At 56.6% G+C, this 27878-nt stretch overlaps 1 protein-coding gene across 24 annotated transcripts in view; it reads left to right on the forward strand.

Annotated features, from left to right (window-relative positions):
* Positions 1-230: 230 nt before the first annotated feature.
* The window catches only part of LRP8 (LDL receptor related protein 8), an 80702-nt gene continuing 53054 nt past the window's right edge, over positions 231-27878 (forward strand). For 5 of the 24 annotated variants that reach the window (XM_031011259.3, XM_055349292.2, XM_055349312.2 and 2 more), the window contains exons 1-2: positions 234-531; positions 1329-1448. In XM_031011259.3, coding sequence (XP_030867119.2) covers positions 423-531; positions 1329-1448 — 229 coding nt within the window. In that variant the 5' untranslated portion in view covers positions 234-422. Of the gene's footprint in view, positions 532-1328; positions 1449-27878 lie in introns of all 24 variants that reach the window. The other 19 variants (XM_055349280.2, XM_019018793.4, XM_019018799.4 and 16 more) reach the window with 7 other exon arrangements.

Raw genomic sequence — 27878 nt, forward strand, 5'->3', positions numbered from 1 at the left:
ACCTGCTACCTCCGTAGTGAGGGGCTCGTCTGGCCCATCCCTGCGTCTGCAGAGCCCAGCACTCAGGCGAGCCCAGAGCAGGGCCGTGGAACGCCCGCTGAGAGAAGAGTGGACGAAAGACAGGGGGGAGGAGGGCGAGGAGGCGGCGGCCGGGGGAGCGTGGGGCGGAGGCGGCAGCGGGAGGGAGCGCGCGCGCTGGCGGCGGCCGCCCAGGGCCGGGGCCGCGCGCCCAGCCTGAGCCCGCCCCGCCGCCGAGCGTCACCGAACCTGCTTGAAATGCAGCCGAGGAGCCGGGGCGGGCGGCAGCGGCGGCGGCGGCGGCGGCGGGGGCAGCGGCAACCCCGGCGCCGCGGCAAGGACTCGGAGGGCTGAGACGCGGCGGCGGCGGCGCGGGGAGCGGCGGCCGGAGCCCCGGGCCCGCCATGGGCCGCCCCGAGCCGGGCCCTCTCCGGCCGCTGGCGCTGCTGCTGCTGCTGCTGCGGCTCCAGCATCTTGCGGCGGCAGCGGCTGATCCGCTGCTCGGCGGCCAAGGTGCGTGCGGCCGGTCTCTGACTCGGCTCTGCTCCGCCCTAGCCACCAACAAAGCGCGGCCGGGAGGCCGGAGGAGGTGGGGGGTCCAGAACCCGGGGCTATCGGGGGCGCCCGGGCGGACAGGCTCCACGCGAAGCGGCTATTCCTGAATTTGCCCTCGGCCCCCCGCCCCCGCGGGCCTCGGTGTTGAGGGCTCTGCCCTCTGGGCAGCGGCTCTTGGGGGAGGGGTGCAGGGGGGCTTGGCCAGCGGGGAACTTTGCCGGAGGGGCGGCCATTCATGGTTCCGGATGAGCTGTGTGATTCTCGCCGTTGGGGTTTATTTGACACGCGCGCTCCGCGGCGGTAATGAGCAGAGCCGGGCGGCTTCTCCGCTTGACAATGCGTTTCCGCAGACCCCTGCGCGCGGCGGAGAGAGAGGGGGCTGCCTGCCAGGGTGATGTGCCTGCGGCTCCCACTGCTCCTGGCGCGCGGGCGCGGGGGCTCCCTATGGGCTGTATCTGCGCAGATCTCTGACTATGGGTCGCGTGTGCGGGTGAGTGCGTCTGAATGGAGGGTATACCCAGGTCGTGTGACACTTTAAGTAGGTGCCTGGTCTCGCCGTGCCACCGAGCGGCCCGACATCCACGGAACCCCTGCCATCGTGCCCTCCCTTTGGATGGAGTGTGCCTGAAGCCCCCGGGGTCTCCATAATTGCCCCCTTTCCTCCTCCCCAGCGGGCCTTTCCGGGTGGCCCGGACTGCATGGTGGGGAGCGGGGCCGAGTCCGCTGATCCAGCTCACGCTCCCTCCCCCTCGCAGGGCCGGCCAAGGAGTGCGAAAAGGACCAATTCCAGTGCCGGAACGAGCGCTGCATCCCCTCTGTGTGGAGATGCGACGAGGACGATGACTGCTTAGACCACAGCGACGAGGACGACTGCCGTGAGTGGCGGGCCAGGGAGCTCAGACCCGGGGAGAGAAAAGGAACGGTGGGGGGCACCATGCTTGGCGCGCACGTGGCTGCAGCCGCGGCGCTGCCACCTGCGCGGGACTTGCCGCCGGAGCCTGCGACCGGGAAACCGCCTGGGCACCGCCTCCCTCGGGGCCGGGTGGCTCTTAGCGACCCGGAGCGGGCAGGAAAGCTGGCGTGTCCTGGTGGGGCCGGGGCGGAGCCCCGGGCAGTGTGCCGGAGGAGGAAGGCGCACCATGCTGGGGAGACTGAACCGGAGCTGTGGGCGGGGACGCGGCAGTCCCTGCAAAGGTCTAGCTTCCCGAAACACGGCCCTCTCGGACTCTTGCCTCGGCCCCGCGGGACGCGCGCGTATTTCAAAGTTCCACGCAGCTCCGGGCCGCACTGCGCTCCTTTTCCTGCTCAGTTTTTGTGAATGAATGGGCTCCCCAGGGCCCCTGATTGGCTGGGCGAGGACCACCCCATAGGCCCCCGTGGCCGGAGCGGCCAATCGCGGAGCAGACGGATGTGTAGTATTCGGGTTCCCTGGACGCGGGGGCACCGCCCTGCCCTGCCCCGGCCCCGCCCCGGCCACACCCCCGCGCATATCCTTAGGGTGGTAGATGCAGGCGGGGCTCGGGCGCCGCTTTTCTGCCGAGTCACAGTGAAGACCTTTTTGAGCCACCCTGGTTAGCAGACCGCGCTTTCCTGCTAGCCCTGCCCGGCTCTGAGTCATGTGGCACACCAGGAAGGAGGGTACCAGGAGGAAGAGTTTGTTTCCTGGAAGGGGCCGGAGAAGCCCGAGGCCACGCGTGAAACGGCTGCCGGCTGCCTTTGCTGGGCGTGCGCGACTGATTTTGAAGTTTCTTCTCAGAGTGCACAGGGGTTCAGAGTGTCTGCGGGACCGGGAGCTAGTTAGCAGGCAGTTGCCACGATGGAAGAAATGTAGTTCCGGGAACAGAAAAACAGGGCTCTCCTAGAGACATAGACCCAGGCAGTCATTCATTCATCATTCGGGAGCATCTGCTGTGTGCCAGGCGCTGGGGCGCCCTCCAAGACAGGCCAGCCCTGCCAGCCAGGGAGCACTGACAGGGTCTGAGGGAGGAGGGCGACAGGTGGACAGGCCCACAGCCCCACACTGCACAGGAAGGGTCACGGGACACTTGGACAGGCACCCTCTCTGTTGAATCGTTTTGGTTTTTTACTGTGTTTGCCAGTCACCCTCCCGTTCACTTTCAGACCTAACCCAAAGTTGGCTTTGTGTCTTGTGCGTGGCAGAACTAGACTGACTGAGTCTATGTCTCTAGCACATCTTTCCCTCCTGCCTCAGTTTCCTCACCTGACCACTTGGGTTCACATAATTCCTGCCCCAGCAACATCATTGGACTGTTTTGAGGACCAGTTCTAGAAGCGAAATTGGAAGTAATGAGACTAATGTGTGCTGACCATTAACTGTGCCAAGCACTGCAGTAAGTACTTATCTTGTATAAACTCCTTTAATCTTCATAACAGTACTATTTTAGAGATTAAAAAACAAAACAAACAAACCAACAAAAACTGAGGCACTGAACTGTTAAGTTACCTGCTTAGCAGCTACTGAGTCATTAAGTAGGAGCCTGAACTTAAGCATCTGACTCTAGAGTTCTTAGTCTAATCATGACCCTGGATCATTTCCCAGTGCTGTTGAGGTTATGAAAATGGCTGTGCCTTGGTAAAATATTGCAGTGAGTTTCCTCACTGGGAGTTGTTCTGTGGTCTCCTTAGAGTGGGAGTACTGAGGACGAGGCAAGGAATAGAAACTGCGTTTCTGGGCTGGTTATGCCTTATCTCCCTGGCTCTTTATAACAACTGTCCTTGTGAGGATGGCTGTGAAAAGCAGAGATTTTCTTGTCATTCTACTTTCTAGATAAGGATGCCTCCTCAGAGAAGTTGAGTGACTTATGCAAGGTCACACAGCTCAGGATGACAGAACTTGGTCAGGATCTCTGCCTGCCTCGAGTTCAGGGCACTGTCTGCTGAGGTGGGGAGTGTGGTGCGGAAAGCACCAGGAGTGTGATCTAGGAGCTGGAAAGACGGGCTTTAAATGTTAGGCCTGGTGCGTTTCAGCTCCATGTGAGGCTTTGGACAAGATGGAGGAGTAAAGTAGCTGGGTGCTGAGTGATGCTCAGGTGGGCCAAGAGAGCTCCAATGGCCAAGCTGGGCTCCTGCGTGGCTCTGAGATGCATGGGGTAGAGTCATAGGCAGGGAGTTATTAAACAAAAGTGAATGACGTCAAGCTTGGAGTGGAAAGGGTGGTGGCGCTGCTGATAGTACCAAGTAGTAATCACACATGGCTTGGCTTTTCTGAGCTTGTTTCCTCATCTGCCAAACAGGGGCAGCTGTCCCTCCAACGCTGGCTGTGCACATAGACACACAGGGCTGGCAAGAAGGGAACGGATGGATGAGTGTTCCCACCTCCACGGCCTTTAGAAACGGACTCCTGGTAGCCATAAAGGGAAACTGAAGAAACGGAGTGGGGCTTACGTGGCTGTGTTGGGGCCAGGTGCTGGAAAATGTTCTTTCCTCAGCCCTTCCCACATTCTAGGCCACCTGCCCAGACTGAATTTCTTTGAACTGTTCTCCCTGCAGGAGAGAGAGCTGTTGGCTCGTCCCTGAGGAGCTCTTTATTAAACCTGGGATGGAGGGGTGATAGGTGCTGGGATGACAAAATCTGCTCCTCCCTGAGCAGTCTCCGTGCCTTACCCCTGACCACCCTCTTTGGCACACCACCCTGCAAGAGGGCTTGAGCTGCCCCACCTTTGTACATCTCTGGGCCTGCAAAATGGGGGGTGGAATTTGTAGATAGAGTCTGTGTGAGGCAAAAGGAGTCCAAGTTCCCAAAGGGGCCAGAATGCAGCCCCTGAATACCACGAGGCTGGAAGGAGGGAACTTTTAAGGAAGCCAAGGAAGGCTTCCTGGAGGAGGAGACTGCTGAACTAGGCCTTGAAAGATGGTAACTAATAGCATTCCCCCAGAGTTTACCATTTAAAAACAGGTGGTATTGTTCCTATATTATAGAGGACATAGGCTTGGAGAGGTGAAGTGACTCCCCCAAAGTCACAGAGCTCCTCAGGGTTAGAGCTGGAACTCAAACTGAGGCCTTCTAAGTCCCGAGCCTCAGCCACAGTGGCTGGGACTTGGCTCTTTGGAGACACAGCTGGAGCTTGCGGGATGGAAGAGGGAAAAGCTCCTGGGGCTTTAGTTCCCAGCTCAAAGAACCTTCAAAGTGGAGGAAGGAGCTGGAAGCCAGAGAGCCAGGCCCAAGGAAGCCCAGCCAGGGGAAGTCGGGTGGGATTCCTGGCTGTGGGCCTGGGTCACGTAGGCCAGCTGGCCCTTGGGCCTCAGTTTCCTGTTGCTCCCTAGTGTCTGGGGGCAGAGGCAGAGATTCCGGTCTCTGGCCTGGCCTTTACTTCCAGAGTCACAACAGTAACCATAGCGCCGATGAACGCTGTCTGGGCACTTGCTGTGGACCGGGCATCGTGCTGAGATTGTCCACACATCGCCCCTCGTTCCTCTATTCTATAAAATGGGGCAACACTATGAAGTACCTGAATTAGTCCTATCTCATCGAGGCACAGACGGGTTACGTAACTGGCCCAAGGGTGTAGAACTGCTGGGGTGTGAATGTGGGTGACCAGCTATGGAACTTGTACTGTCTCAAGTACTGGCTGGTGACCTTAGGTAGGTCCTTCCCAGGCCTTCATTTCCCTGTCTTGAGATGACATCTTAAGGCTACTCCACCTCGCTTCCTCCTCTAGGAAGTTCTGTGTTTCTCACGGAAAGGCTGGGTGGACAGGTGGACCAGTTTTGTGCTCACTGATGTCGACTTTGTTCAGGCTTCTTTGGACTCTTTTGTTATCCCAGCACCCATCACCCCTCCATCCCAGGTTTAATAAAGAGTGGCCACAGGGAGGTCTCCCATGGCTGAGAGTTCATTAGCTGGGCAAGGCCAGGCTGCAGCAGTGCTGAGGCTTGCTGGGAAACAGCCTCATAAATAATTAAAGCTCGGCCACAGCTCCCGGCCTGTGCTGTAGCCCGCATCTGGCCCTCAGTGTGCGGCCTGGACGTGTGCTCCTGACACTGGACCCAGCCTCATCTCCTTCGTGGATGGAGCCATCTGACGACAGTGCGGCTCCTTTCTGAACCTCCCCGTCTTCATCTGACCAGGCAACTCCACCATCCAGAGTCCTCCTGGAGCTCCCAACTATCCAGAGGATAAAGTCAGTGTAGACTCCTCTGTATTTGGCCCTCTGTGACCTGCTCCTGTTACCCACTTCCCTGCAACCCCTTCCCGCCTCTTCCTGTGAGCCTGTGACACCAAATTAGCTTCTGTCACACTCTCACCTTCCTGCTGCTTCTCACCTCCAGGCCTTTGTGTGTGCTATTCCTCCTGCTGGACACCCTGCTCCCTCACTGGCTGGATTCATTTTATCATCCTAGGAGATCCGGTGCAGGTGTCACCTCCTCTAGGAAGCCTTACCTGACACCCCATTGCCTCCAGGCTGAGATACAGGATTTGAGATACTTAGAGACCCACGTCAAAGTCACAACTCAGACACACCTGGTTTTTACATCCCAGCTGTCGCCTCCTGGATGAATGGCTGTGAGGATGATACTAGGCCCTCCTTTTCGGAGATCAAATGTGAGGATTAAATGAGGTCACGTGCCTGGTAAGCAGGAGGTGTTCAGTGAATGGCAGTGGGTGAGGTTGTTCTTGGTGGGAGGGGTTTCACTGAGGTCTCTAGGTACCTGACGTCTGGTCTTTGCAGGCCACCCCGGACCCCCTGCTTCCCCTCCTCCTGTCTGCTTAGCCAGATGTCGAGGTTCCTGCAGCTGGTGCTCGCCTCAGCCAGGGAGTTGCCCAGCCACCGTAGAGGTGACAGAAAGCTGCTTGGAAAGGAGCTGGGGGAAGAAATGAGTCAAACAGGCCTAGGGCCCTAGGAGGGGCAGCGGATGGCTTCCCTCTGGCTGTGTGCTGGTCCTAGAGGCTGGCTTCTGTCCTGTCTGCTCCTTTCCTCTTGGCTGTGCCTGGGGAGGAGAGGAGGGCCTGCATCCCCCATGGCACTGCCCAGCAGGCCCTAGCAGGCCTTGGGAGTGTTTGCTGAAGACTTTCCCTTGGGCCCTCCCAGGTCAGCATTCCCCTGTGTGAGTCCCTTGGGCCTCAGGGATGGTTGGCTTCTTCCTCCCCAATTGTCTGCTGGTGGCCGACTTGACAGCTTTCCTCCTTGGGGAAATGCTGGTAGCAGGTGAAGCCAGAGAGAGAGAGACCCCCAGGGGGCAGTAAGGAGCGAGAGCCCAGAGGGCGGATGGAACAGGCACCCCCTCGAGGGAAGTAAATGCATGCATGCTCTCCCAGCGCCAGGTTAGTGGTCTACTCCCAGGCCCATGCTGTCCCAGGGGGCCAGCACTGGGGTCTGTGGGAGGGTGTGGGGTTGTGTCCTTAGGGTTGTGGAGCCAGGCCTTGCAGCCCCAGGCCTAAGTAACATTGGTAGCACCTGCCCCCAAAATGCCCACACATCCAGATCACCCAGGCTCTGAAGGCCTGGCAGGGATGCCACTTCCTCCAGAGATGCCTTTCTAGACCCCTGTCCTCCAGCCCCTCAGGCCCTGAGCTCCCACAACGTGTCCTTGTTCTTCCCGCAGTTGCAGATCCTTCTCAACATTGTGCGCTCCGCCAGCCTTGTGCTGGGCAGTAGGAATTCCAAAGTCATTTCCTCAAGGGGTAGCTAATAACAGCTGTTGGCTGCCTATATCCCATGCCTGGGACCACGTTGGACAATTCACATCCTTTAGCTTCACTACTCACAACCCTGGGAGGGCCAGTTTTTCATTCTCATTTCGAAGATGATGAAACTGAGGCTCAGAAAGGAGACGGAACTTGGCCAATGTCATGACCATTAAGTGGTGGAGCCAGGATCTGACCCAGGTCTGTCTGGTCTGGAGCCCAGACTCTTCTTAAGCCGTTCCCCGCTGAGCGCTGTCTACCCTGGTGGGGTCAGAGGCTGGTGCTTGGAGGGTATGGGAGGAAGTAGGGAGCAGCTGCAGGACTCAGCAGTGCCTCCCTGAGCTACCAGTTTCTGACCTGGGGAGTGGGACTGGGGAGGGACCCTGTTCTCTGGAGACCCCGCAGAGCCCTCACATAGGCCTCCCTTTTCCAGCTCCCATGGGGATGACATTCCAGTTTCCATAGGCTTCTCTCAGCCTTTGCCTGTTAGATGCTGATTCTTCTTCTGACTGTATGGAAGGGGAAACTGAGGACCTGATGATAGTGATGCAGATGACCTCAGGGAGTGTCAGCCCAGGGTCATCTCTTTTACTCTCTGTAGTAACACAGGGCCTGGCTGCCTCCTCGCACCCAGGCTTAGAAAGGTGAAACTAAGGCCCTGATGGTCGAATTGGCTCCATCGTCAGTAGGGCCCCATTCTCAGAACTCAGGTGTCCTCAATTCTGGGCGGGACTGGAGTCAGAACTGTATGTGCTTCCCCCTCCCACCCCCACCCTCTTTGTTCCCTGCTGGATCTGGGAACAGGGTGCTCTCAGGCTGAGGGGTGGACACAAGCCTTTTGCAGTACCGAAGGGCTTTGGGCTCCTGACTGGGGACCTCAGGTGCACCACTGGCCCCACTGGGCCCTGCTTGCCCATCTCTGGATTGCCAAGAAGTCATCTAAAATACTCACGTTAACACTAAGAAGAGTTAGGGAGCGAGCTAGTGAGGGGCTTTCTCATGCAAGACCTCCTTCAGCCAGTGCCTTGAGGTATCATGACTGCATTTCACAGAGGAGAGAGCCAAGACTCTGAGAGATGAAGTCACTTGCCCCGGGTGGCCCCGCTGGTCAGTGGCAGGATTGGGCCATGCCTGTCTGGCTGCAGGTCTGAGGCAGCTGAAAGGAGATATGCATTCACACATCCCAGTCACGATGACAGTAAAGTGTGGCTTGCAGGCTGTGCTGGGGCCTCTCTTCCTTTCCAGGTGTCCCTCTTTGCCAGCACCTGCTAGTGGGTGTGCCAACTCCCTCCTGAGCAGCCCAGCCCCTTGGGCGCCCTCCAGCATGAGCTGGGTCCCCCGGCAGCGGTTTTAATTATCAGCCCTGCTCACCCCAGCTCCTCTCACAAACTGCCATATGTCATAGACTCCAGTAATCACCCTGCAGCCGGAGTGGCAGGGGAGGGGCTGAGGGCCTTCGGGGGAATCCTGCTCAGTCTTGACCGAGTCCCTCACTGACTGCACCCGCTCTGACCTCTTTGTCTCTGGTGGGGCCCAGCCTAGGTACCCACAATGGGAGAGCCGGGCCTAGCTGCTTTGGGGCCATAGAATGTGGCATGCTCTCAGGCGCCATGGAGTGTCCTCGGGAAACTGAGAGTCACCCAGCGAGCCCAGGGCTGTGGGGCTTGTGTGGTGCACACAGTTCCCATGACCCCTCATGGCCTCTACACGCCTGCCCCTTGGAACGTGGCATGTGGCAGGACAGACACCCCAAAGCTGTCTGCCAGTCTAGGAGTCCACGGGAGTGGTCATGTGGTCCCCATCCTCCCCTGGTCACTGGCCTTGAGGTACCACAGGGGACTTCATCCCAGCCACTCTGGAGGGCATCTTAGTTTCCAGCCCTCTTAACCTGCCGTAATCCTTGGATGGCTTTTCCAGTTGGTGCCTCACAGGCGTGCTCCTGGGAGGCAGGCGGTGCAGGAGTTCATTATGATCCCCATTGCCTGATGAGGAAAACGAGGCTCAGAGAGGATAAGAGACTCACCCAGTTATTGGTAGTTCTGGAGCTAAAACTCACTTCAACTGATTTTACTTATTTAGTTTTCCAGGGTAAGTAACTTCTGGTTAGCTGAAAGTAACTTTACACTTGTAATGAAAAACACAGTTAATAAAGAACAGGAAACGAAGGTTGCAGTGAGCCGAGATCACACCACTGCACTCCAGCTTGGACGAAGGTAGTTCTCACCCTTGCTAGTACCACTATGTAAGCAGCATAGCCTTCTAGAGATTTTTCTCTGCATGTGAGCTCTTGGGCATGAACGTATGTATTTTTTTTTTAACAAAAAGGAGGCCATGTTACGCCGGTTGTTCTCACATATGGCTTTCTATGGCAATAACAGTAGTTCACATCCTTGTTTTAAAGGGCTAGATAGTATTGTATTGTGTGGATCTTCCATAATTTAATGACATTTTCTCCCGTTGATAGATGTGTGTTTGGTTGCTTCCGTGTTTTTCCCTGCTCTGTGCAATGCTAGGATGGACATCCTTGAACTCCATCCTTGTGCATTTGCTTGGTCCTTTCTTTAAGATAAGTTCTTAGGAAAGGAGCTGCTGAGTGTGTGCATCTTCATCATTGCCGTTCTGCTCTCTAGAGGGGAGAATCTTTCCCATCTCACAACTCTCTCCCTCTATGGCCCCACGGCTCTCCTTTCCAGCAAGGCAGGCAGCTGAAGGACTTCCCTCTTCTCTGAGCACAGGGCCACCTCATTCTGGTCCCATGGGACAAAGCAGCCATATCCAGGCCACAGAAAGCAAAGCCAGGAGAGAGAACAACGAACGGTGTTCTGGCCCCAAGGGCTTTCACCCCCACCAAAAAAAAAAAAAAAGCAGAAGAGTACAAAACTGTTCCTTCATTCTTCTCAGGATATTGGTAGAAGGCATCTCCTCCGCAGCGTTCTAATTCTTCTATCTATGCCCCTAACTTGCTGTGTGACCTTGGGTGAATGGCTCTCCCTCTCTGAACTTCATTTTCCTTTCACTCATTGGTCCTTATTCCACCTGCACTGCCCCCGGCACTTGGAGCAGACTCCTGTGCCTGGAGCTGGGTTCAGGGCTGGAGCTGGCCAGTCCTTGCCTAGGGCGGGGATCTGTGCCTTACTACCTGGTGACAGTGCGGGGAGTATAGCTGGCTTGGTGGGCTGGATTCTGGGCAGGGAAACAGGGCAGCTGGACTCCTTAGCTCCACTTCCAGAGCTCCACCCTGAGGCCCAGGTTCCTTGGGTGACTTTCCCTTCTGCCTTCTTCCTGCACTCACAATTGGGCCGGATGCAGTGCAGTGATGGAGAAAAATGGAGTGAGGCCCACCAGCTTCATGAGACTTTCCGAAAGCGGGAAAATGAGCCCATATTCCGGAGGTGTGCGGGCTGAGGAAAGTACTTTGCCCAGAGCCTGGCCCTGAAAATGAGCATTTCCCTTCCCTTCCTGAGCCTGTGATTCCTGCACAGGGAATGGCTGAGTAAAAGGAACCGTCCTCAGCTTTCCTCCTCCTCCACCAAGGACACAACAAGAGGGCAGCGGCAAAATAGCAGCAGGAGAGATTTAGGTCAACTGGCCAGTTGGGAGGACTTGGCTGCCTGAGAGAACAGCAGCTCCTCGGGCTGGGAGGGACTGTCGGAGCCATCTCATCCCACCCCATCTGCGCTGGGGCCCCAGGGTGGCTGCTTCCTGAGTGGCCCAGTGGGGCTGGTTAGCCAGCTGGGCCTGCCACGGTAGTTAGCCACGTGGGGCCTTGGTTCCCCAGTGGGTCCAGGCTAACATCAGAGACTTGGCAGCTGATGAGAGGCAGGAAGGTCCCATCAGGCCCAGGTTAAGCTGCCCGATTGAATAGCTGGAGGCCAAGGGTGGGCTTTCCTGGTGGCCTGAATCCAGGGACATTCAAGCCAGCACTCCTCCCCTCCCTCCCTCCTCCACTTCCTGGACCCTGAGCTGCCATCTGCTGCCCTACACTCTCAGAGCCCTTTCTCGGCCATGGGCATGGGCACATGTGCATGTGCTTGGGGTGTGTGCTTCAGAGGAGGGGGTGTTTACCAGGAGGGAGGTGACTATTCTGGACCCGTGGAGGCTATGGGGCCAAGATGACACTCTTCTCCCATACCCGCTAAGTCTGCCCAAACCAAGCCAGAGCTCCCCTGCCTCCCCACCAGGCCGTCGTGGTGGGGAATGATTTGTAGCTGGAGAGGCGCCAGCAATCTTTCTTCCCAGCCTGCCCCCTACCACAGCAGCCTCTCCTCCCCAGGCCACGTGTGCTCTGGCCCCACCCGGAGAGGGCTGCTTGTTATAAACAGCAGCCTTCCTCCTCTGCTCCCACCTTGCCGAGTGGCCATTTGGCAGATGCTTGCCCCTCTTGGGGTCTCTGCCCCTTGGGAGTAGGGCATCTCCAGCCCCTCTCAATCCCATTCTGTGGAATTCTTTTGTTTTCCCCTAAGAGTCAGGGATTCACATGGTGGGAGTCTGCTATGGCCGGGCCCCAGGTACGGGGTGCTCCAAGGAGCTGGCCCTGTTCTCTGAGGCCCAGGGCTGGAAGCATGGGGGCAGGGGCTGTGAAATCCAACCCCATGGGGCCCCATGGGAGACATGGCCTAAACCACACAACTGTTTATTAGCAGAGCCTACATCTACTGGAGGCTTTTTACGCCTGCTTATTTTTGTGCTGAGCTCTGACGGGGCTGATTTTTTAATACCTATGAGCCAGTGAGAGCAGACTCTACATCAGCTGCCTATGCAACGCTCTTTTGTCTCCCTCCCCTCCCCATTCCCAGCCTGCCTCTACTGCCTACTGTAGGGGCCAAGTGGTACATCGGGCCAGCGTGGCCTCTCCAGCAGCAGCCAGACCTGGCTTCCAGCTGCAGCTCTCCCACTTCCTGGTTGGGAGGCCCCGGGGCAAGTCCCTTGAATGGAACCTCAGACTCCCGCTCTGAACAACGTGGGTAATAAATAATTCCTGGCCTATGTAAAGTACCAGAAACCTCCTTGGCCCTCAGTGTGCGAGTTCCATGAGCCAGTCGGTTCTTCTTACACCACTGAATTGGACCAAACCAGGGCAGAGTGGTCTGGCAGCCCATGTGGCTTGAGCCCCTGTTCTCTCTGCCACCTCCCCCACCATGCCTTGCCCTCCCCTCTGGCCCTTGGTCTCTCCCACCCTTGAAGATCCTGTGCTGATGTCTCCCCTCTGCAACAGAGGCCTGATCCCTTGTTGCTGCTGGCTAACTGACCTACCTGGCTGGCTGCCCTCCAGGCTGTCAGCCTCACCTTGTCCCCAACATGCCGTGTGACCTGGGTGTATTCCTGCTCTGGGGCTCTGAGAGACTGAGGATTAGATCAGTGGTTTGCGTCACTTGGGGCAGCTTTTTAAATTCTGCCCCAGCCCCTTCCAGGCCCATTTGGTGCGAAGCCAGCTGGGAGGTGTAGATGTGCAAGTCCCCAGGACAGGCCCCTAGCTCATCCAGGAGAGGATCTATCATGACATGGATAACAGTAGGGCCCTACCAGGCCGACTGGGGTCAAGTCCACACCTCACCACTTCCCAGATGTGGGGCCTCAAGCAAATGACTTCACCTCTCTGAGCACCTGCCTCATCTGGAGGATGGAGCCGCCCCTCAAGGTGGTTGTGGGATTGACAGGTGAGTTAACTTCTGAGGCACACTAAGAGCAGTGCATGGTGCATGCGCAGTGCTCAATTCAAGATTGCCTGGGCTTCTTTTGACCTCCTTCTCTGAACCTCCCTCTCCCATCTGTCCTTCAGGAATCCCCATCCTTACTGGGCTGCTGCACTGCAGGGTGGAGTAGGAGGAGCCAGGGAGCCCCCAGAAAGACTCCTTTATCTCCCTTTCTCCCCTGCCGCTCCAGGCTGTCACTTGCTGGCCCAGTTTAATTAGGGAGAGGCCTTCTAGGGACCTCATTAGGAAATGAGCCCAGAGCCTTAGGGACCTTCAGGAGGGGTGGGGTGCAGAAGGAGATTACATTATGGTTGGCCCTGCCTGGCCCCTGGCTTTGTGCCCTAAATATGCCTAGGAAGTTATGGACATTTGGTCCTTTAGTGGCCAGGACACAGGCCTGTGACATGGTGCATGGTCAGCCAGGGCTGAAGGGACCCATGCTTCTATCTCCTACTCCCCCTGGGCTCTGGCCTCACCTCCCAGATCAGGATGGAGAAGGGTGACAGAGGAGGCTTATCTGGTTCTGCTCCACCCAGCCCTGGTGCCCACTGTCCCCAGCGTGGCTCAGAGCAGGCCCTGGTGAAGGTGTTGAGTGAATGGATGTGTGAGCTGTGGGCAGCATCTTCATTAGGCCAAAGCGGCCTCCCCCTTCCATCCCAGTGCAGGAGTTTCCTCAGCAGCCTAGTGGGGTGGAGGTCAGGGGGTCCAATGCATCCGGGGACTGGGCGCTCACCCACTGACGAAGCAGCTCCCCTCCCCTGGACTGCTCTTCCTGTTAGAAAACCTGCTCTTCTGTCAATCCCAGATCTGTCTCCTGCAGCTCTCCTGCCCTCTCTGATCCCAGCTCTGTTAATGGGGCCTCTGCTTACAGAGTCTACCCCCACCTTCACGGCAAGCCTGCCCCATGTCCCTTCCTACCTGCATTCTTGCCACAGCCCCCATGCTTAGGGAAGTCCAGCCTGTGACAGCTGACTTGTGGTGTGGGCTCAGATTAAGGACCATCCTCTCTGGGGCCATTGCTTCTTTGGCTCCCCTAGCATGGGGCCTGGTGGCGTGCACATTCGCAAGCTCTATAAATGTTAGCTGCATCCTGTGACTTGCCTCCCAGGGCTTTAAGAAGTGGAGGGTGAGGACAGAAATGCCGTGCCTAGAGGCAAAGGTATCGTTATGGACAGCTTGCTCTCCTGGGTAGCAGGGCAGCAGCGCCCAGATCCCGCAATGACTGTGGCACAGCACATAGCACTGGGGGGCTGTGGCTGAATGTCTTCTGCCTCTTGGACTAGTCCGGAGTGCAGGCATTGCCTGGGCCTTGGGCAGGAACCTGGGAGTCATCATAACCCCTCTCTTCCTTCCCCCGAGCCCTCACCTTGAATAGGGGAAGGAAGAAGGTCCCGACACTCACCCTGCCTACCTGCCAGCCTGGGCCTCCCCCGCCCCTGCCACCCACTGCCATGCCCTTCCTGGATCTCAGCAGCAGCCCCTGCCTAGTTTCTGTTCTGTCCTCCAAACCCATCTTCGCTCTGCAGCTGAGTGCTCTGAGAGATGCAAAGCTACACCCTTTCCTCGCTCAGCTTCTGCAGTGACGCCCACCCCTCATAGGACCAAGTCTTCTTAACTGACATTCAGAGCCCTTCAAGACCGGACATGTACCTGTCTCCTCTCCAGGTCTCACCTGTCACTGACCCCAAGCCCCAGGCATCTCCTGTCCAGCCACACCTCCAAGAGAAGCCTCAGGCCCTTTTGCATGCAGGCCCCTAGCCTGGAAGGCTCCATCTCTGCTTGTCCGGCCTCACCTGACCTCTGGAGTCACCATTTCCAGGGTGCTTCCTCCCCTAGGTGGGTCAGAGTCTCCTCTGGGCTCTCATCCTTGTGTTTCCCCACACTCTATACCATGATGTCCTGATTTAGAGTCTGTGGTTCACAATGCAGTCCACAAGCCTCAGGGGGACAGGGACCTGCGGAGGACGGTGGAGGAAGGAGGGGTGGAGGGTGCCTCTGGGCTCCGAGTGTGCACTGTGCCCCTGACCCCTTGCTAGGTTTCCAGCCCCTCTTGCTGCACATGACTGGGTGTGGTTTTCTGTGAGTCCCTGGGAAGCGCCTGCTGTGGACTGGAGCCTTTGGGTCCCAGCTCCAACATTCACTGAGGGTTTGTTCTATGCCAGGTGCCCTGCCAGGACCTGGGGAGGATCTACAGATGGGAACGCAGGCCACGCCCTGGGGGCACCAGCCCCTAACTTAATGTGTGACCTTTTCTGAATCTCAGCTTCCTCTGCTGTGAAGGGGATGAGGACCCAAGACCCTTCCCTGTTACCTTGGGTACATCTATGCTGTGGCTGGGATCAGACATGGCCCCGCATGACCCTGAGGCTGCAGCTAGACCAGAACTTGCTCTCCACTGGGCCTCTGGAACACTGGTCCAAGCTTCACAAGAGCAGGGGGTGAGCAGAGGTTTTGCTCTCTTTTCAGCGAAAACGCCCACTTCATTTGCCCAGCACATCAGCATTGCCATGTGCTTGCCATGCATAAATTGAACACGGCTCCTCGGCTGCTCAGAACTATCCCAGTTTTAAAACTCAACATCCTGCATCTCAGGAACCCCTTCAGTTGTGAGCAAACTGGGACACTTGACCAATCCCTGGCCACTGCTCTCTCAGGTCCCCAGGAGGTCCTCCCCATCCCTTGTGGAATCTGCTAGCTGGGCACGGCTCACTTAATTAAAAACAAAGAAAAAGGCCAGGCACAGTGGCTCACACCTGTAATCCCAGAATTTTCGGGAGGCTGAGATGGGAGGATCACTTAAGGCCAGGAGTTCAAGGTCAGCCTGGGCAACATAGTGAGACTCCGTCTCTCAAAAAAAAAAAAAATTAGCCAGGTGTCATGGTCCATGCCTATAGCTACTTGGGAGGCTGAAGCAGGAGGATTGCTTGAGCCCAGGAGTTTGAGGTTGCAGTGGGCTATAGTCATGCTGCTGCACTCTGGCCTGGGCAAGGAAGCCAGACCCTGTCTCAACCCCTGCCTGCCAAAAGAAAAGACTGATTTCTTCCTCACCTTTTGGGAGAACTCAGGAAAGAAACAGAGGCTCTTGGAAGGTCTGGAAGAGCAGGGCCAAACATTCTGAGTAGGGAGCTGTGTGGATAGGGCCAGGAGGCCTGGCCGCTGTTACAGACTGCCTCTAGCCCAGCTGTGTGACTTCCCTCCCTGGCCTGTTTCCCCATCTCTGCCCTGCTCACCTTGTATGACTGTGGTGAGAATCATAACATTCATGGGCCTGCCTGTGTTACCACTGCCATTTCTATTCTTCCAGGCATGTGGCTGTCTGTCTATGTCCCATGTTGGCCTCACTACTCCCAAGTGGAGGGCAGCACTGAGATCGTTGTTCTCATGATGAATAGAAAGAAGCTGGAGGCGCTGGCCACGTGCCTTGTATGAGGCTCTGCAGTCGACAGGGCCCTTCCCACATGTTGCCTCCAGGCTCATGGTGGCCCTTGGGAGGTGGGCCAGCAGGAATGACTCCACCCATTGTACAGATGGGGATACTGAGCCCATAGTCCCACAGCATCTGACTCCTTAATGGTCAGATTAAGTCCCACAGCATCTGACTCCTTAATGGTCAGAGAAGGGAAGCCACATGGGTGGCTGGGCTGTGGCCGTGGTGTGTGGTGGTTACGAGTGGGGTCACCGGTTGGCTGGTCCTCTTCCCCTCCCTATGCCCACTCTGTCGATGTCTTCATCAATAGGGAGAGATGGAGACAGATGGAAGAGAAGGCAGAGACAGAGGAGTAGGGAGAGAGAGATGGGGTGGGCTGGGGAGCATGCTGGGGAGGCTGGGGGCAGGGAGGGTCCACACAGTATCGCTCCTTCCTCTGTGGTTCTCACAGTCTGTCTGCACCGATTCCTGACAGATGGAGGGAGGAGAGAGCTAGTGCCAAGAGGCTGTCACCACAGGCGGGCAGAGTTGGGGGAGGGCGCTTTGTGGCCAGGGCTTGTGTGGGGAGGGGAAGCAGCTGGTGGTCTGGCTGCTGGGCCTCCTTGGAGCCCACACCCAAGGAACTGCCAGGGGACAAGAAAGTGGGCAAAGGGTAAGCCTGCCACCTGCCTGGGACTGGCCGTGCCCATGCCCCTGTCCAGGCAGAGACAGCTACCCCTCCCCGCTCCTCACACCCTGCTGCCAGCAGGGCCCTCCCTGTAAACTATGGATTCCTCCTGCACACCCCTCACTCGGTGTTGGGGGTGGGCAGGGGCCTGGGGACTGGCCCTGAGCTGTGATGGAGGTGGACCAGGGCAGGGAGGCCCCCGGGATACCGGAGGGCATGGCAGCTCAGAGCAGGCTGGGGCCTGGGTCTTGCATCTGCTGGCTGGAGCTCAGCCCTCACTGTGCTACCCTGGATGTTTCCCAAGCCCCTTTTCATGGCATAGGGCCTCCTGCATTTCCACCGGGCTCTGAAGCATGTGCGGGGCTGGGCAGGCATGACCCGGGGTCGATTTGGCACCTTTGTCATCTCCTGTGTCTTTATAGTATGGCTTTCTTCAGGCAGGACTGGCTTTCATGCACTCTTTCCCAACCCCCCAGTGCCCATCACAGGGCCCAGCACAGAGGAGGGGCCGATTGTATGCTTGTTGAATGAATGAATGGATCCCCCTGCTTGCATACCTCCTGGGATGGAGGCCTCACTCCTTTATACAGCAATTCTTTCCAAGATTTTCAGAAACGAAGTTCTTTCTGGTTCTTCCCGAGAGGCTCCATGGCTCCCAGGCCTGCCACAGGGGCCACACAGAGACCCTGGCTAATCCTGCTGCCTCAGAGCAGCGCAGAAAAGACCAGAGACCTCTGAGCCAGCCCAGCTCCTCACAGGCTCCTGCACGGCTTGGTCTCCACTGCACTAACCTCTGGGTTGTCAGTAATCATAGGTGTCACATATGGAGCCCTCACTGTGCCAGGCAGCATCTCATTCCATTCACATCAGCCTGTAAGGCAGGTAGTTCTCATCCCCCATTTATAGAGGAGAAAAATGACTTCCTCCAGGTCACACGGCTTAGCAGGAGACAGAACATCTGAGTCAGGAGGGTGGGAGGTGGGCTGGGGTGGGCTGGAGGAAGACCTCCTGGAGCATGGGATTGTGGCAGGGCTTGGGGATACTGGGGGCTTGGCAGGAGGGGGCAAGGCTGAGGAGGGGCCCAAGGGCTTTTCTGGAGGTGGAATCTGCCCCTGCCCCAGCCCCTGTCTCTTCCCTCTCCCCATGCTGTCCCCAAATGGATCCCTGACACCAAGACTCCAACTGGGGTAGTCCCAGAGGTGAGACCTGTGGACCTGGGGCCCAGAGCCCTTCCTGTCCCCCTGAAGGCTAGGGTGTGAGTATGCTCCAGGGCAGAGCTCAAGGCCGCCAAACTGACAGGAAAGGTCAGTCCAGTGATCCGAGACTGCAGGGTTATGGCTGGGGGCATGGGGACTCCCATCTCTGGTGAAGCATCGGGGTAGGGGGGTGGGGCTGGGCTTCCTTTCTGCTGCTGCTCAAAGTTGGTTCTGCTCAGAAGCATCCTCCCATTCATATGAATAACGGCGATCACTGATGATAAATGAAGGTGTGCCTGCCCCGTGCCAGGGCTGGGCTGGGTGCCCTGGGGACAGCTGAGAGGAGTCGGAGGTGGAATCCATCCCGAGAGCAGGGGCACAGCTTTCACCACCTTTATCTCATCCCCGGAGCCTGACACAGGCTGGGCCCTCAGGGGGCAGCTTAGTAGTGCCTTAGTCATTGAAAAACAGGGACCTGGCCTCTCTGACGGGATGCCCACTGTCCAAGGGTACACTGGTCCACAGCATGGCCCCGCAGCCTGACCTCTCCCCTCACCGTGGCTCTCTGGATCCTTCAAGGGGCTCCTGCCAGTGACTGTAGTGGGTTACTGGAGCCTCTTCCCCCAACGTCACACAGCATGTGGGCTGGATGAGCCACCTCCCCTCTCAGTGTCTTGGTTTCCTCTTCTGCACAGGGGCGTCTTGGCAGGCCCTACCTCAAAGGGCTGTTGGTTGGGAAGATTAAATGAGATGATGAGCCCCACACACCATCATCAATGACGCTTATGCTTATGGGGAGTGGGGTGGGAAGCACCTCTGCTCTCCATGCATGACTTCATGAATTCTTTTTTTTTAAAGATGGAGTCTCACTCTGTCGCCCAGCCTGGAGTGCAATGGCATGGTCTTGGCTCACTGCAACCTCTGCCTCCTGAGTTCAAGTGATTCTCTTGCCTTAGACTCCCAAGTAGCTGGGATTACAGGCGCCTGCGACCATGCCCAGCTAATTTTTGTATTTTTAGTAGAGATGGAGTTTCATCATGTTGGCCAGGCTGGTCTCGAACTCCTGACCTCAGATGATCTGCCCGTCTCAGCCTCCCAAAGTGCTGGGATTACAGGTGTGAGCCACCGCGCCTGGCCCATGGATCCTTTAACAGCCCTCTGAGGGGGGATCTGTCCTGTCTCTTTACTGATAGAGATGGTGAGGCACAGAGAGGTGGGGAAACACCCAGGATCATGTAGCATAGGAGTGGCAGCAGCAGGATTTAAACGCGGGTCTCTTGCACTCCAAGGTCCACGTGTTAGCCAGTGCACCAGGCAAGGGATAAAGGACTTAGTGTGAGAGCTCCTTTGGAATTGGAGTTGCAGAGGCTCTGGCTTCCTGTGCTGATCTCCTGCAAGCCTCCAGCCGCCAGTCACGTCTGTCAGCAGCTCTGAGAGCCCTCCTTGGGCCTCTCACCTCCCACATGAGCAGGGAATCAGCAGGCAAGGTCCGGGCGGTGAGGATGGGGGATTTCCCAACTCACTTGAGATCCGTCACAACATTAATGTTAATTAAGCCTTGTTAATTCAGCCCTCTGCTTACACATGGCTCCTGACAGCAAATTGCTCATAAGTGAGGCAGTAAATTTATTGCTGCTTTTTCCAAACATTTAGCAGCAAAGACGGTGCCCCAGGAAAGGCAGAGGAGAGACCTGGAGGGCCAGTGATGCTTGGTTCCTGCTAGCCTGAACCCCCCAGGATCCTCATGGCCTAGAGAATAAGGTGGGGCTTCTCAGGAGACCTGGGTGAGAATGAACTCTGGCCTGCTCGGAGCATACTGCCTGGAGATGCGGTGAGCACTGTCTCAGCACTAACTCTCTGGTAGCTCTGTGCTCTGTGAACATCCCGTTCCCTGTGCTGTCCTCCCACAGTGCCTTGAAGTGTGCCCTGCACAGTAGGGCTCAGCAAAGGTGTGTTTGGATTTGGATGTGCAGCCCCGAGCCCACCTCCATGTCAGGAAAGCCTCGCTGCAGTGCAGTCTGATAGGAGAGCCAGCAGCCTCCGCAGGGACTGAGCGCCCTGCATCCTGAGGTGTGCACCCGGGGCCAGACCACTCCGCCAGGGCTGCTGGGAAGGGGTCTCTCCCTGTCCTGTGTCATAGGAGCACTGTTGGAACCAGGATCAGGCTCAGATTCTGGGCCCGTGACCCCAGCCCCTTGCTAGGCTAGGTGTCTACTCACCAGGTGAGGGAGAAGCCTCTCCTGGGTATAGTGGGACCCCCTCGTCCTAAGTCCTGCTTCCCGCCTTGGCCTCAGACTGGGTCGTGCCTGGACCAATTGAACAAACCCAGGCTTTGGGTACCTAGAATTTTAAAAAATTAATTAGAGCATTAAATGGCAGCCCTCTGGGAGAATCCCACCATCTGGCTGTCATGGGAGAGTCAAGAAAATCTATGCATATTTGTCTGCAGTGTGTGAGCATCATATGAAGCCAACTGTGCATGTGTGGGTATGGCGGTCTGTGTGCTGCAGTGTGTGCCCAGCATGACATGCGTGTCTGAGTATGTTCAGTATGTGGTGCACACCTGAGTGTGCAAGTGGGTGGTGTGTGCCTTGCTGTATGCACGGGTGCCCATCTGCAAGTACATGCGCTGTGTGCATGTGCCTGAGTGTCTGCACGTCTGTCTGAACATACCTCTGTGTGTGGTCCATGCCCAGGCCTGCCTTTTTGGTGCAGTGAGCCAGGCTGGGCTGTGTGCAGATAGGGAAGGGGCTCGTGACTCCTCCTGGCTGAGGTGGTGGGCACAGACAGCTGTGCAGAAGGTGGGATGGGGTAAGTGTGGCAAGTGCACAGCTGGCCTTCAGTGGGTGAGGCAGGGCAGGCATCTTTGCCCTCATTTGACAGATGGGAAAACCCAAAACTGGAGCCTGGGCTCTGGGGCTCCCTGCGTGGTGCTCTTTCTGTTCCAGCGGGCTGCTGCCCTGGCTGGCATCTATGCTTTTGGCATCTTTATGCTGTTAGATTTTCATGGTGGCTCAAAGTGGTTCTGAGAGAGTACCACCCCCCCTACTCAGTATTGCTCAGGGGGCAAGGTCAGGATTCCCACTGCACATCCTGCGTTCTTCCTGTTTCAAGGAGGAGATATCAGGGCTGCTGGAGAATGCTGGGCCTGATAGTCCTCTGACTGCTGTGTGACCTGGGCCCATCCTGTCCCTCTCTGAACCTCAGGGGTGATTGTAAGAACTAAATGAGGAGACATATACAAAGGGCTTCGTAAACCACGAGATGAGGTGAGGTGATGTAGACAGATGAGGGCCTGGCCCAGAGATGGCATCACAATACGATCAGAGCCAAAGCTGAGGCCCAAGTTCATGTGTCCCAGGGTTTCCTGAGGAGCAGGCCAGGAGGTGGGACCCAGGACAGAGGCAGGTGCCCTCCCAGCCTTGCAGACTCTGAACCTGTCCTCAGAACCATCTGCCTGGTGCCAGCACTCTCCTCCAACTCCAGCCCCAGACACATGGCTCATGGCAGTGAAGTAAAGCAGAAATAGACCCAGGGAGCAGTGGGACCCAACCCCTCATCCAACTGGTGTTGACGCTGAGGCCCAGAGAGGGGGAGTGGCTTACTCAAAGCCACGCAGCAGCTCGGGGGGTAGAGCTGGGACCAAAACCCAGGCCTCCTGGCCCCTGGCTCTGTTCTCCTTGGTACCATACCACTGTCTTTGGCAAGAGAAAGAGGACACAAGAGCTAGTTCACAAGCCTGGAGAAAAGGATGTGGGAGTGCCACCCAGCTAGACAGCACTGGAACAGACCAGAGCCCCACTTCCTGCATGAATGGAGGATCTGAAGCAAGGCTTCAATGATTACTGCTTTTCCTAGGTATGCAGAATGCTGGAGGGTAAATAGGGTTTGTGTCCTGGGCTGTACATCTGTATAGATGGAAAAGCCCCAGGCTTCCAGATTGCCTGCATGCGATGCCTTCAGCACACGCTTCCTCAGTGCCTGCCTCCACCGAGCTGCTAGTCTGGTAGAGAAAGATGGTTGAGTGCCACCAACACAGGATGATGAGGCTGTGGATCAGAAGAGGTCTCTGATCCCACATGGGGTCGTGGAAAGCTTCCCAATAGAATAGAGAAGGGGAGGAGGGTCCTCCACTCCCAACTCCCAGAGAGTGAGGAATGTGTGCGCCTCAGACACCCTGGCCCCCTGGCAGTCTGGGCCTCATAAGAGCTCATGCTTGGGCAGGCTCACCGTTCACCCTGGAATGGGTGGCTGGGTGCCTTCCAGCTTCCTCCTCAGCGCCTCTCCTGTGCCAGGGCCCATGCACGTGGGTGGAGGAGAGGCCATTCTAGAGGCCCCTGGCTCCCTGTGGGGCTTAGGAGAGACTAGTGTGGGGGCAGGGGTGGAGGTGCAGGGAAGCTGGTGGCCAGACCTCCTGTGACCTCCACTCATTGCCTGTGTGTCCAGGTGGGCCAGTCTCAGCTGCCCCGCTTGGCGTTATAACCATTGTGGTGTTAGCCAGGGACGAGGCTTCTGAAGTAGCCTGCACTGTGAGCCCCGCTGGCTGCCAGGTAATAATTCTACCCGCCTTGACCTTTTTCTCCAAGGAACAGGCCTTCTACTTTATACATGGAGAAAACAAGTCACAGAAGAACCAGGTGGCCCAGGATGATAGAGGCTAGCCCTCCAGATGCCCTTTAAAAATTGCAACAAAAACTTCTTAAGGACTCACTGTGTACAAAGCCTGGTGGTGGGGCTGCCACAGTGGCTGAGATAAAGGGAGGAGGAACTTCGGTCACTGAATATTTTCTGTGTGCCATCCCTTATGTCGGGCACTGATAGATGTGATCTAGCAACCAACTGCCCTCCGAGTCAGGATCTACCACCACATTTTTAAATGAGGAAACATGGGCTCAGAGCGGTCAGGTAGCCTGCCTGAGGTCGCTTAGCTAGTAAGGGACAAAGGCGTGATTTGAGTCCTGTGTTCCTTCACCTGTTTTTGTGGGAGAATGGCCATGTCAGGCAGCAGACTGGGATCTTCCAAACCTTAGTTCTGGGAGGAAGGTTCACTTGCAGGAAAAACCAAGGTGAGTGGAATCATCTTCAGGCAGCCAGCAGTGCTCACTGGGCAGGCTGTTTAAAAGTGGCTTCCTCTTCAAGCTGTAGTGGGACCTGTCTTACTGGGGGAGCCATACTGGCTCAGAACCCCTAGGCTGATGGGCACCCCTCTGTAAGGGGCTCTGAGAAGTGGCCGGTGTGGCTGAGGTCTGGGCCAGGATGCCAGTGGGCGGTGAGGGTTTGCTGGGCACATGACCCCACTCCTTTCCTCTTCTTGCCTCCCACAGCCATGTCTGTCCCCTTCTGCCCAGCTCTGGCTGGAGGCACTGAGCTGGGGCTTGTGGCCATGAACCATCCCCATACTGCTGGCCCTGTGGCTGGCCTCAGATGGGTGGGTGGTCCCGGCCAGAGCCCTGAACCCCGGCCCTGCCAGAACCAACACCTGGAGACATGGCCACCTCCGAAGGTCTTACCTAACTGCAGGGCGTGCCAGCATCTAGCAGGGTCCCTCACGCACAGTTGGCCTGCTGCTTGATTATTTTGGCTTCCAGCAGCAGAGACCTGAGACTTTCCCGGTAGCACAGGAGTCAGCAGAAGCTTGGCCTTCCCAGAACATGGGACAGAGGAGGTGTCCTGGACAGGGCCGGGTGAGGGGAGGCTGCTGGTGGCCCCTCACTGAGCCTTTCTGCAGTGGGCCTGGGGACCCCCTCTGCCCTGAGCATTTGCCAAGCAGTCCAGTGGCTGCGCGTGGGCCTGCCTTTCCTCCCCCACTTTGGCATGGCTGTCTCCCAGGAAACGGGGAATTTTCCCTCATTCCCATCATTAGGGTGCCAGGGCAAACAAACAGTCTAATCCAGATGAGCCCTGGGCCACAATCACACTCTCTTTGGGGGTTTTCTCTTCACTTGGAGCAATGTTGAGAAGGCTGGAGTAATTGGTATTCCACCCAGGTTAATAGAACTGCTGCCTCCTCGGTATTATGCCTTAATTTCCTTTATCACTCAGCAAGTTGGAATTCATCGCCCCTTTCCTTTCTTTTTCCCACCGAAACCTATCACCAGCCTGTCTGCCGGGTAAAGTCATTTCGTGGCAGCTCTTGGCTCCTTTCCACTTCCCTGGGAATCTTTCTGACCGAGCCAAAGAACAAGGAGGGGTGAAAAATCCATTTGTACAAAGTGGGGATCTCCTGTTGAGAGCTTATTTCCCTCCCCGTTCAAGAGGAAGGAACGTGTTCAGCCTCCAGCCAGCACGGCTGACTGAGTCCCCTGTCGCTGAGAGCATTCAAGAGGGCGAATGGCCATATGTCAGCGGTGGGAACAGAGGATTCCAGCACTGGTGGGGGTTGGGGGAAAGGGGCAGGCCTTTGCCACTCCTGGTGCCTGGATTAGATTAGAAGCTTCTAGGGTTTTGTTCTGTTTGTGAGTCTAAGATTTGTGATTTAAAACTGGAAAGATTCTGTGGCTCCTTGGTCCTAACGTTCAACGGAATGAGCCTAAGTACTTGTAAATTGTGTGTTTTACAATTCTCAGATCCTGAGACAGGGAGATTCTGTTCTGTGATTCGAAGACTATCTTATGATTCCCCCAGTCTCTTCAGCGGCAGTTCTGTTCCTGACTGGGTCTTGGGAGGAGTGCAATTGCTTTGCTGAGGTTGCCATGGGAGCGCGAGGCTGCTGTGGCCCCTTTTCTCATGTATGAAATCCAAGGGCTGGACCACATGGCCCTGGGGCCCAGGTGTGTTCTGCCTGCAGCCCCCTTGGCTCCACCAGAGCCTCCCACAGGCCCTGTGAGGACTGGCTGCTCCCCAGCACCTCACTGGACCCAGATGCTTTTCCAGCTAAGCAATGCCCCTTGCCTGTTTGCCCCCGGCCCTCTCCCATTCGAAGGGGGAGGCAACCCAGTTCTCCCCAAAGTCCCTGCAGGAAAGCTGGAGCAGTGGGGGAGTGGTGGTGGTAAGAAATAAGCTGCATGATTGACAAGAGCTCTACCTGCTTTTGTGGTGATGTGCAATTTCACCATGAATTTCAACATTACAACCTCTCTTAATTCCCACCCCCTGAGGTGGTTAGCCCCATTTTATTGATGAGGAAGTTGAGGCTCTGAGAGGTTAAGTCACTCACCTATAATCATACAGGTTGTTCCCAGGCCCTGACTCTGGATCACCTGCTGTAGTACGGCTCTAGGCCGCCTGGGCAGCATGATGAAACTGTCTCTACAACAAAAATCCAAAAATATATATATATATATTAGCTGGGTGTGGTGGTGCACACCTGTAGTCCCAGCTACTTGGGAAGCTGGGGTGTGAGGATGGCTTGAGCCTGCGAGGTTGAGGCTGCAGTGAGCTGAAATACTACTGCACTCCAGCCTGGCCAACAGGGAAACCCTGTCTCCAAAAAAAAAAAAAAAAAGGCATTGATTGGCCCAAGGTCATATGGCTTGAGGCAGGACCAGAACCCAGGTCATCTCATTCCTAACGCAGTTCAAGCAAAGGAAAAAGCGAGAGGTGGACATTCATCATAGAGTCTATAGCCAAACTGAGGAACAAGAACCCTGGGTGTAACAGCCACAACCCAGAACAAAAGGAGATGGGTCTTGGTTAGACTCCTGGGTGGTGACGTCACTCATCTCCCCTCTCTGGGCCTCAGTGCCCTGGCTGTAAAACAAGGACACCGACCTTGGTGGTCGCCAAGCCCACATCATGTTAAGTTCCAGTCTAACATGAGCCCGAGGCTGGGAATCTGCTTGTTGGGTGGGGGTTGTGGACCACACGCTTACACCTCCCTGTTGGAACCAATCCTGGGGCGGTTAAAGAGCTTCAGAGAATGGACCCCATTTCCTTCCAAATGCACTGAGAAGCCAGAAGCAGCCTTCTCCATCTGCTTTCAGAATCCACCTTTTCCTTCTGGATCAAACATAGTTCCTCGGGGCAGGCTTCCTCAGCCCCTACTACTGCCAGCCAAAATCACCCCCTTTCTTTGAGGACCAGCTTAAAATGTCTCTCTTCCAGGCAGTGAGCCCTCCCCAGGCCTGCCTCCTCTCCCTCCAGCAGACCTTACTCACAGGCAAGGGAGATGCGGGCTTGGAGACCACCAAGGTCAGTGTCCTTGTTTTACAGCTGAGGCACTGGGGTCCAGAGTGGTGAGATGAGTGACGTCACCACCCCAGAGTCTAACCAAGACGCATCTCCTTTTGTTCTGGGTTGTGGCTGTTACACCTGGGGTTCTCCTTTCCTCAGTTTGGCTATAGACTCTCTGAAGGAAGGTCCACCTCTCACTTTTTCCTTTGCTTGCACAGCATTCGGGATGAAACAACCTGCGTTCTGGTCCTGCCTCAAGCTACATGACCTTGGGACAATCAATGCCTTTTTTTTTTTTAAGACAGGGTTTCCCTCTGTTGCCCAGGCTGGAGTGCAGTAGCATGATCATGGCTCACTGCAGCCTCAACCTCCCGGGCTCAAGCCAGCCGACCACCCCAGCCTCCCAAGTAGCTGGGACTGCAGATGTGTACCACCATGCCCAGCTAATTTTTTTTTGTATTTTTGTTGTTGTAGAGATGGGGTTTCGCCATGTTGTCCAGGCTGGTATTGAACTCCTGGGCTCAAGTAACCTGCCTGCCTTGGCCTCCCAAATGTCTGGCATTACAGGCGTGCGCCACCACGCCTGGCCAGTTCATGCCTTTTAAGGTCTTTGCTTCCTAATCTCTTAAAGTGGGTGGTGGCTTCTGCCTCACCCACCTCACAGCTGCCCTGAGGAGCCAGGCCGAGGGACTGGGGATGGAGTCTCAAACCTGTCACTCAACTCCACACCCGCTAAGGACCCAGGGCCAGTCTGCTAGATTTCTCTTGGGCTCAGGGAGTATCCCAATCAGACAATTCCCTTGTTCCCCAATGCCCCCATGATCCCCACCTCTGAGCCAAAGGTCCTCAGGAGCCCCTGGCTTCAGGGCCCTTCCACTCTCTCCATTGAGCACCTGCCCTGAGCCACGTGCTCTGCTGTCCGCATCACCCAGCAGCACATCTGTCTCCCCTCCCGGAGCGGGTGCTGACTACACTGGCCCACACCACTCCACCCCACCCCCCACACCTCGAGCACCCTCCTTCTGTCCCTTTCAGTCTCACCCTGTGAGGTAACCCAGGCAGGCCTTTGAATGGTACACATGAAAACCTGACTCCTCCAATGTCTAGGTGAGGAGGCTGAGGCACCAGAGGGTAAGGGGCGTGTCCAATGTCACCCCAGAGATCAAGGGCAGCCTGGAGGGGTACCCAGGGCTCCCGAGGCCCAAATTACTGAGACGGTCTGGAACCCAGACAGGGCTTTGTGGAACTCCCCAGAGAAGCCCTGTGAAGGGCTTTCTCACACCGAGGGCCCAGCTTTCACTAGGAGACACTGGGAAGGGTTTGCATCTCCCTGAGCCCTGCTTTATGACAGTGGCCGAGCCACGTGCCACTGGCTTACTGAGCTGCTGGGATGACTTCTGAGCCTAGTCCGGTCTGGTGGATGGCTCCTGAGGTCTTCCCTGGCCAGTGGGGCCGCAGATCTTCATCTCAGCACTGACGGCCAGGGTGGGCACAGCCTGGAAGGGGCTTCCCGTAGGCACTGCCTGGGTCTGTTTGCCAAAATACAGCAGCAAAATAAGCACCC

The sequence above is a fragment of the Gorilla gorilla genome, chromosome 1, assembly GCF_029281585.2.
Source record: "Gorilla gorilla gorilla isolate KB3781 chromosome 1, NHGRI_mGorGor1-v2.1_pri, whole genome shotgun sequence".
NCBI classification, from domain to species: domain Eukaryota; kingdom Metazoa; phylum Chordata; class Mammalia; order Primates; family Hominidae; genus Gorilla; species Gorilla gorilla.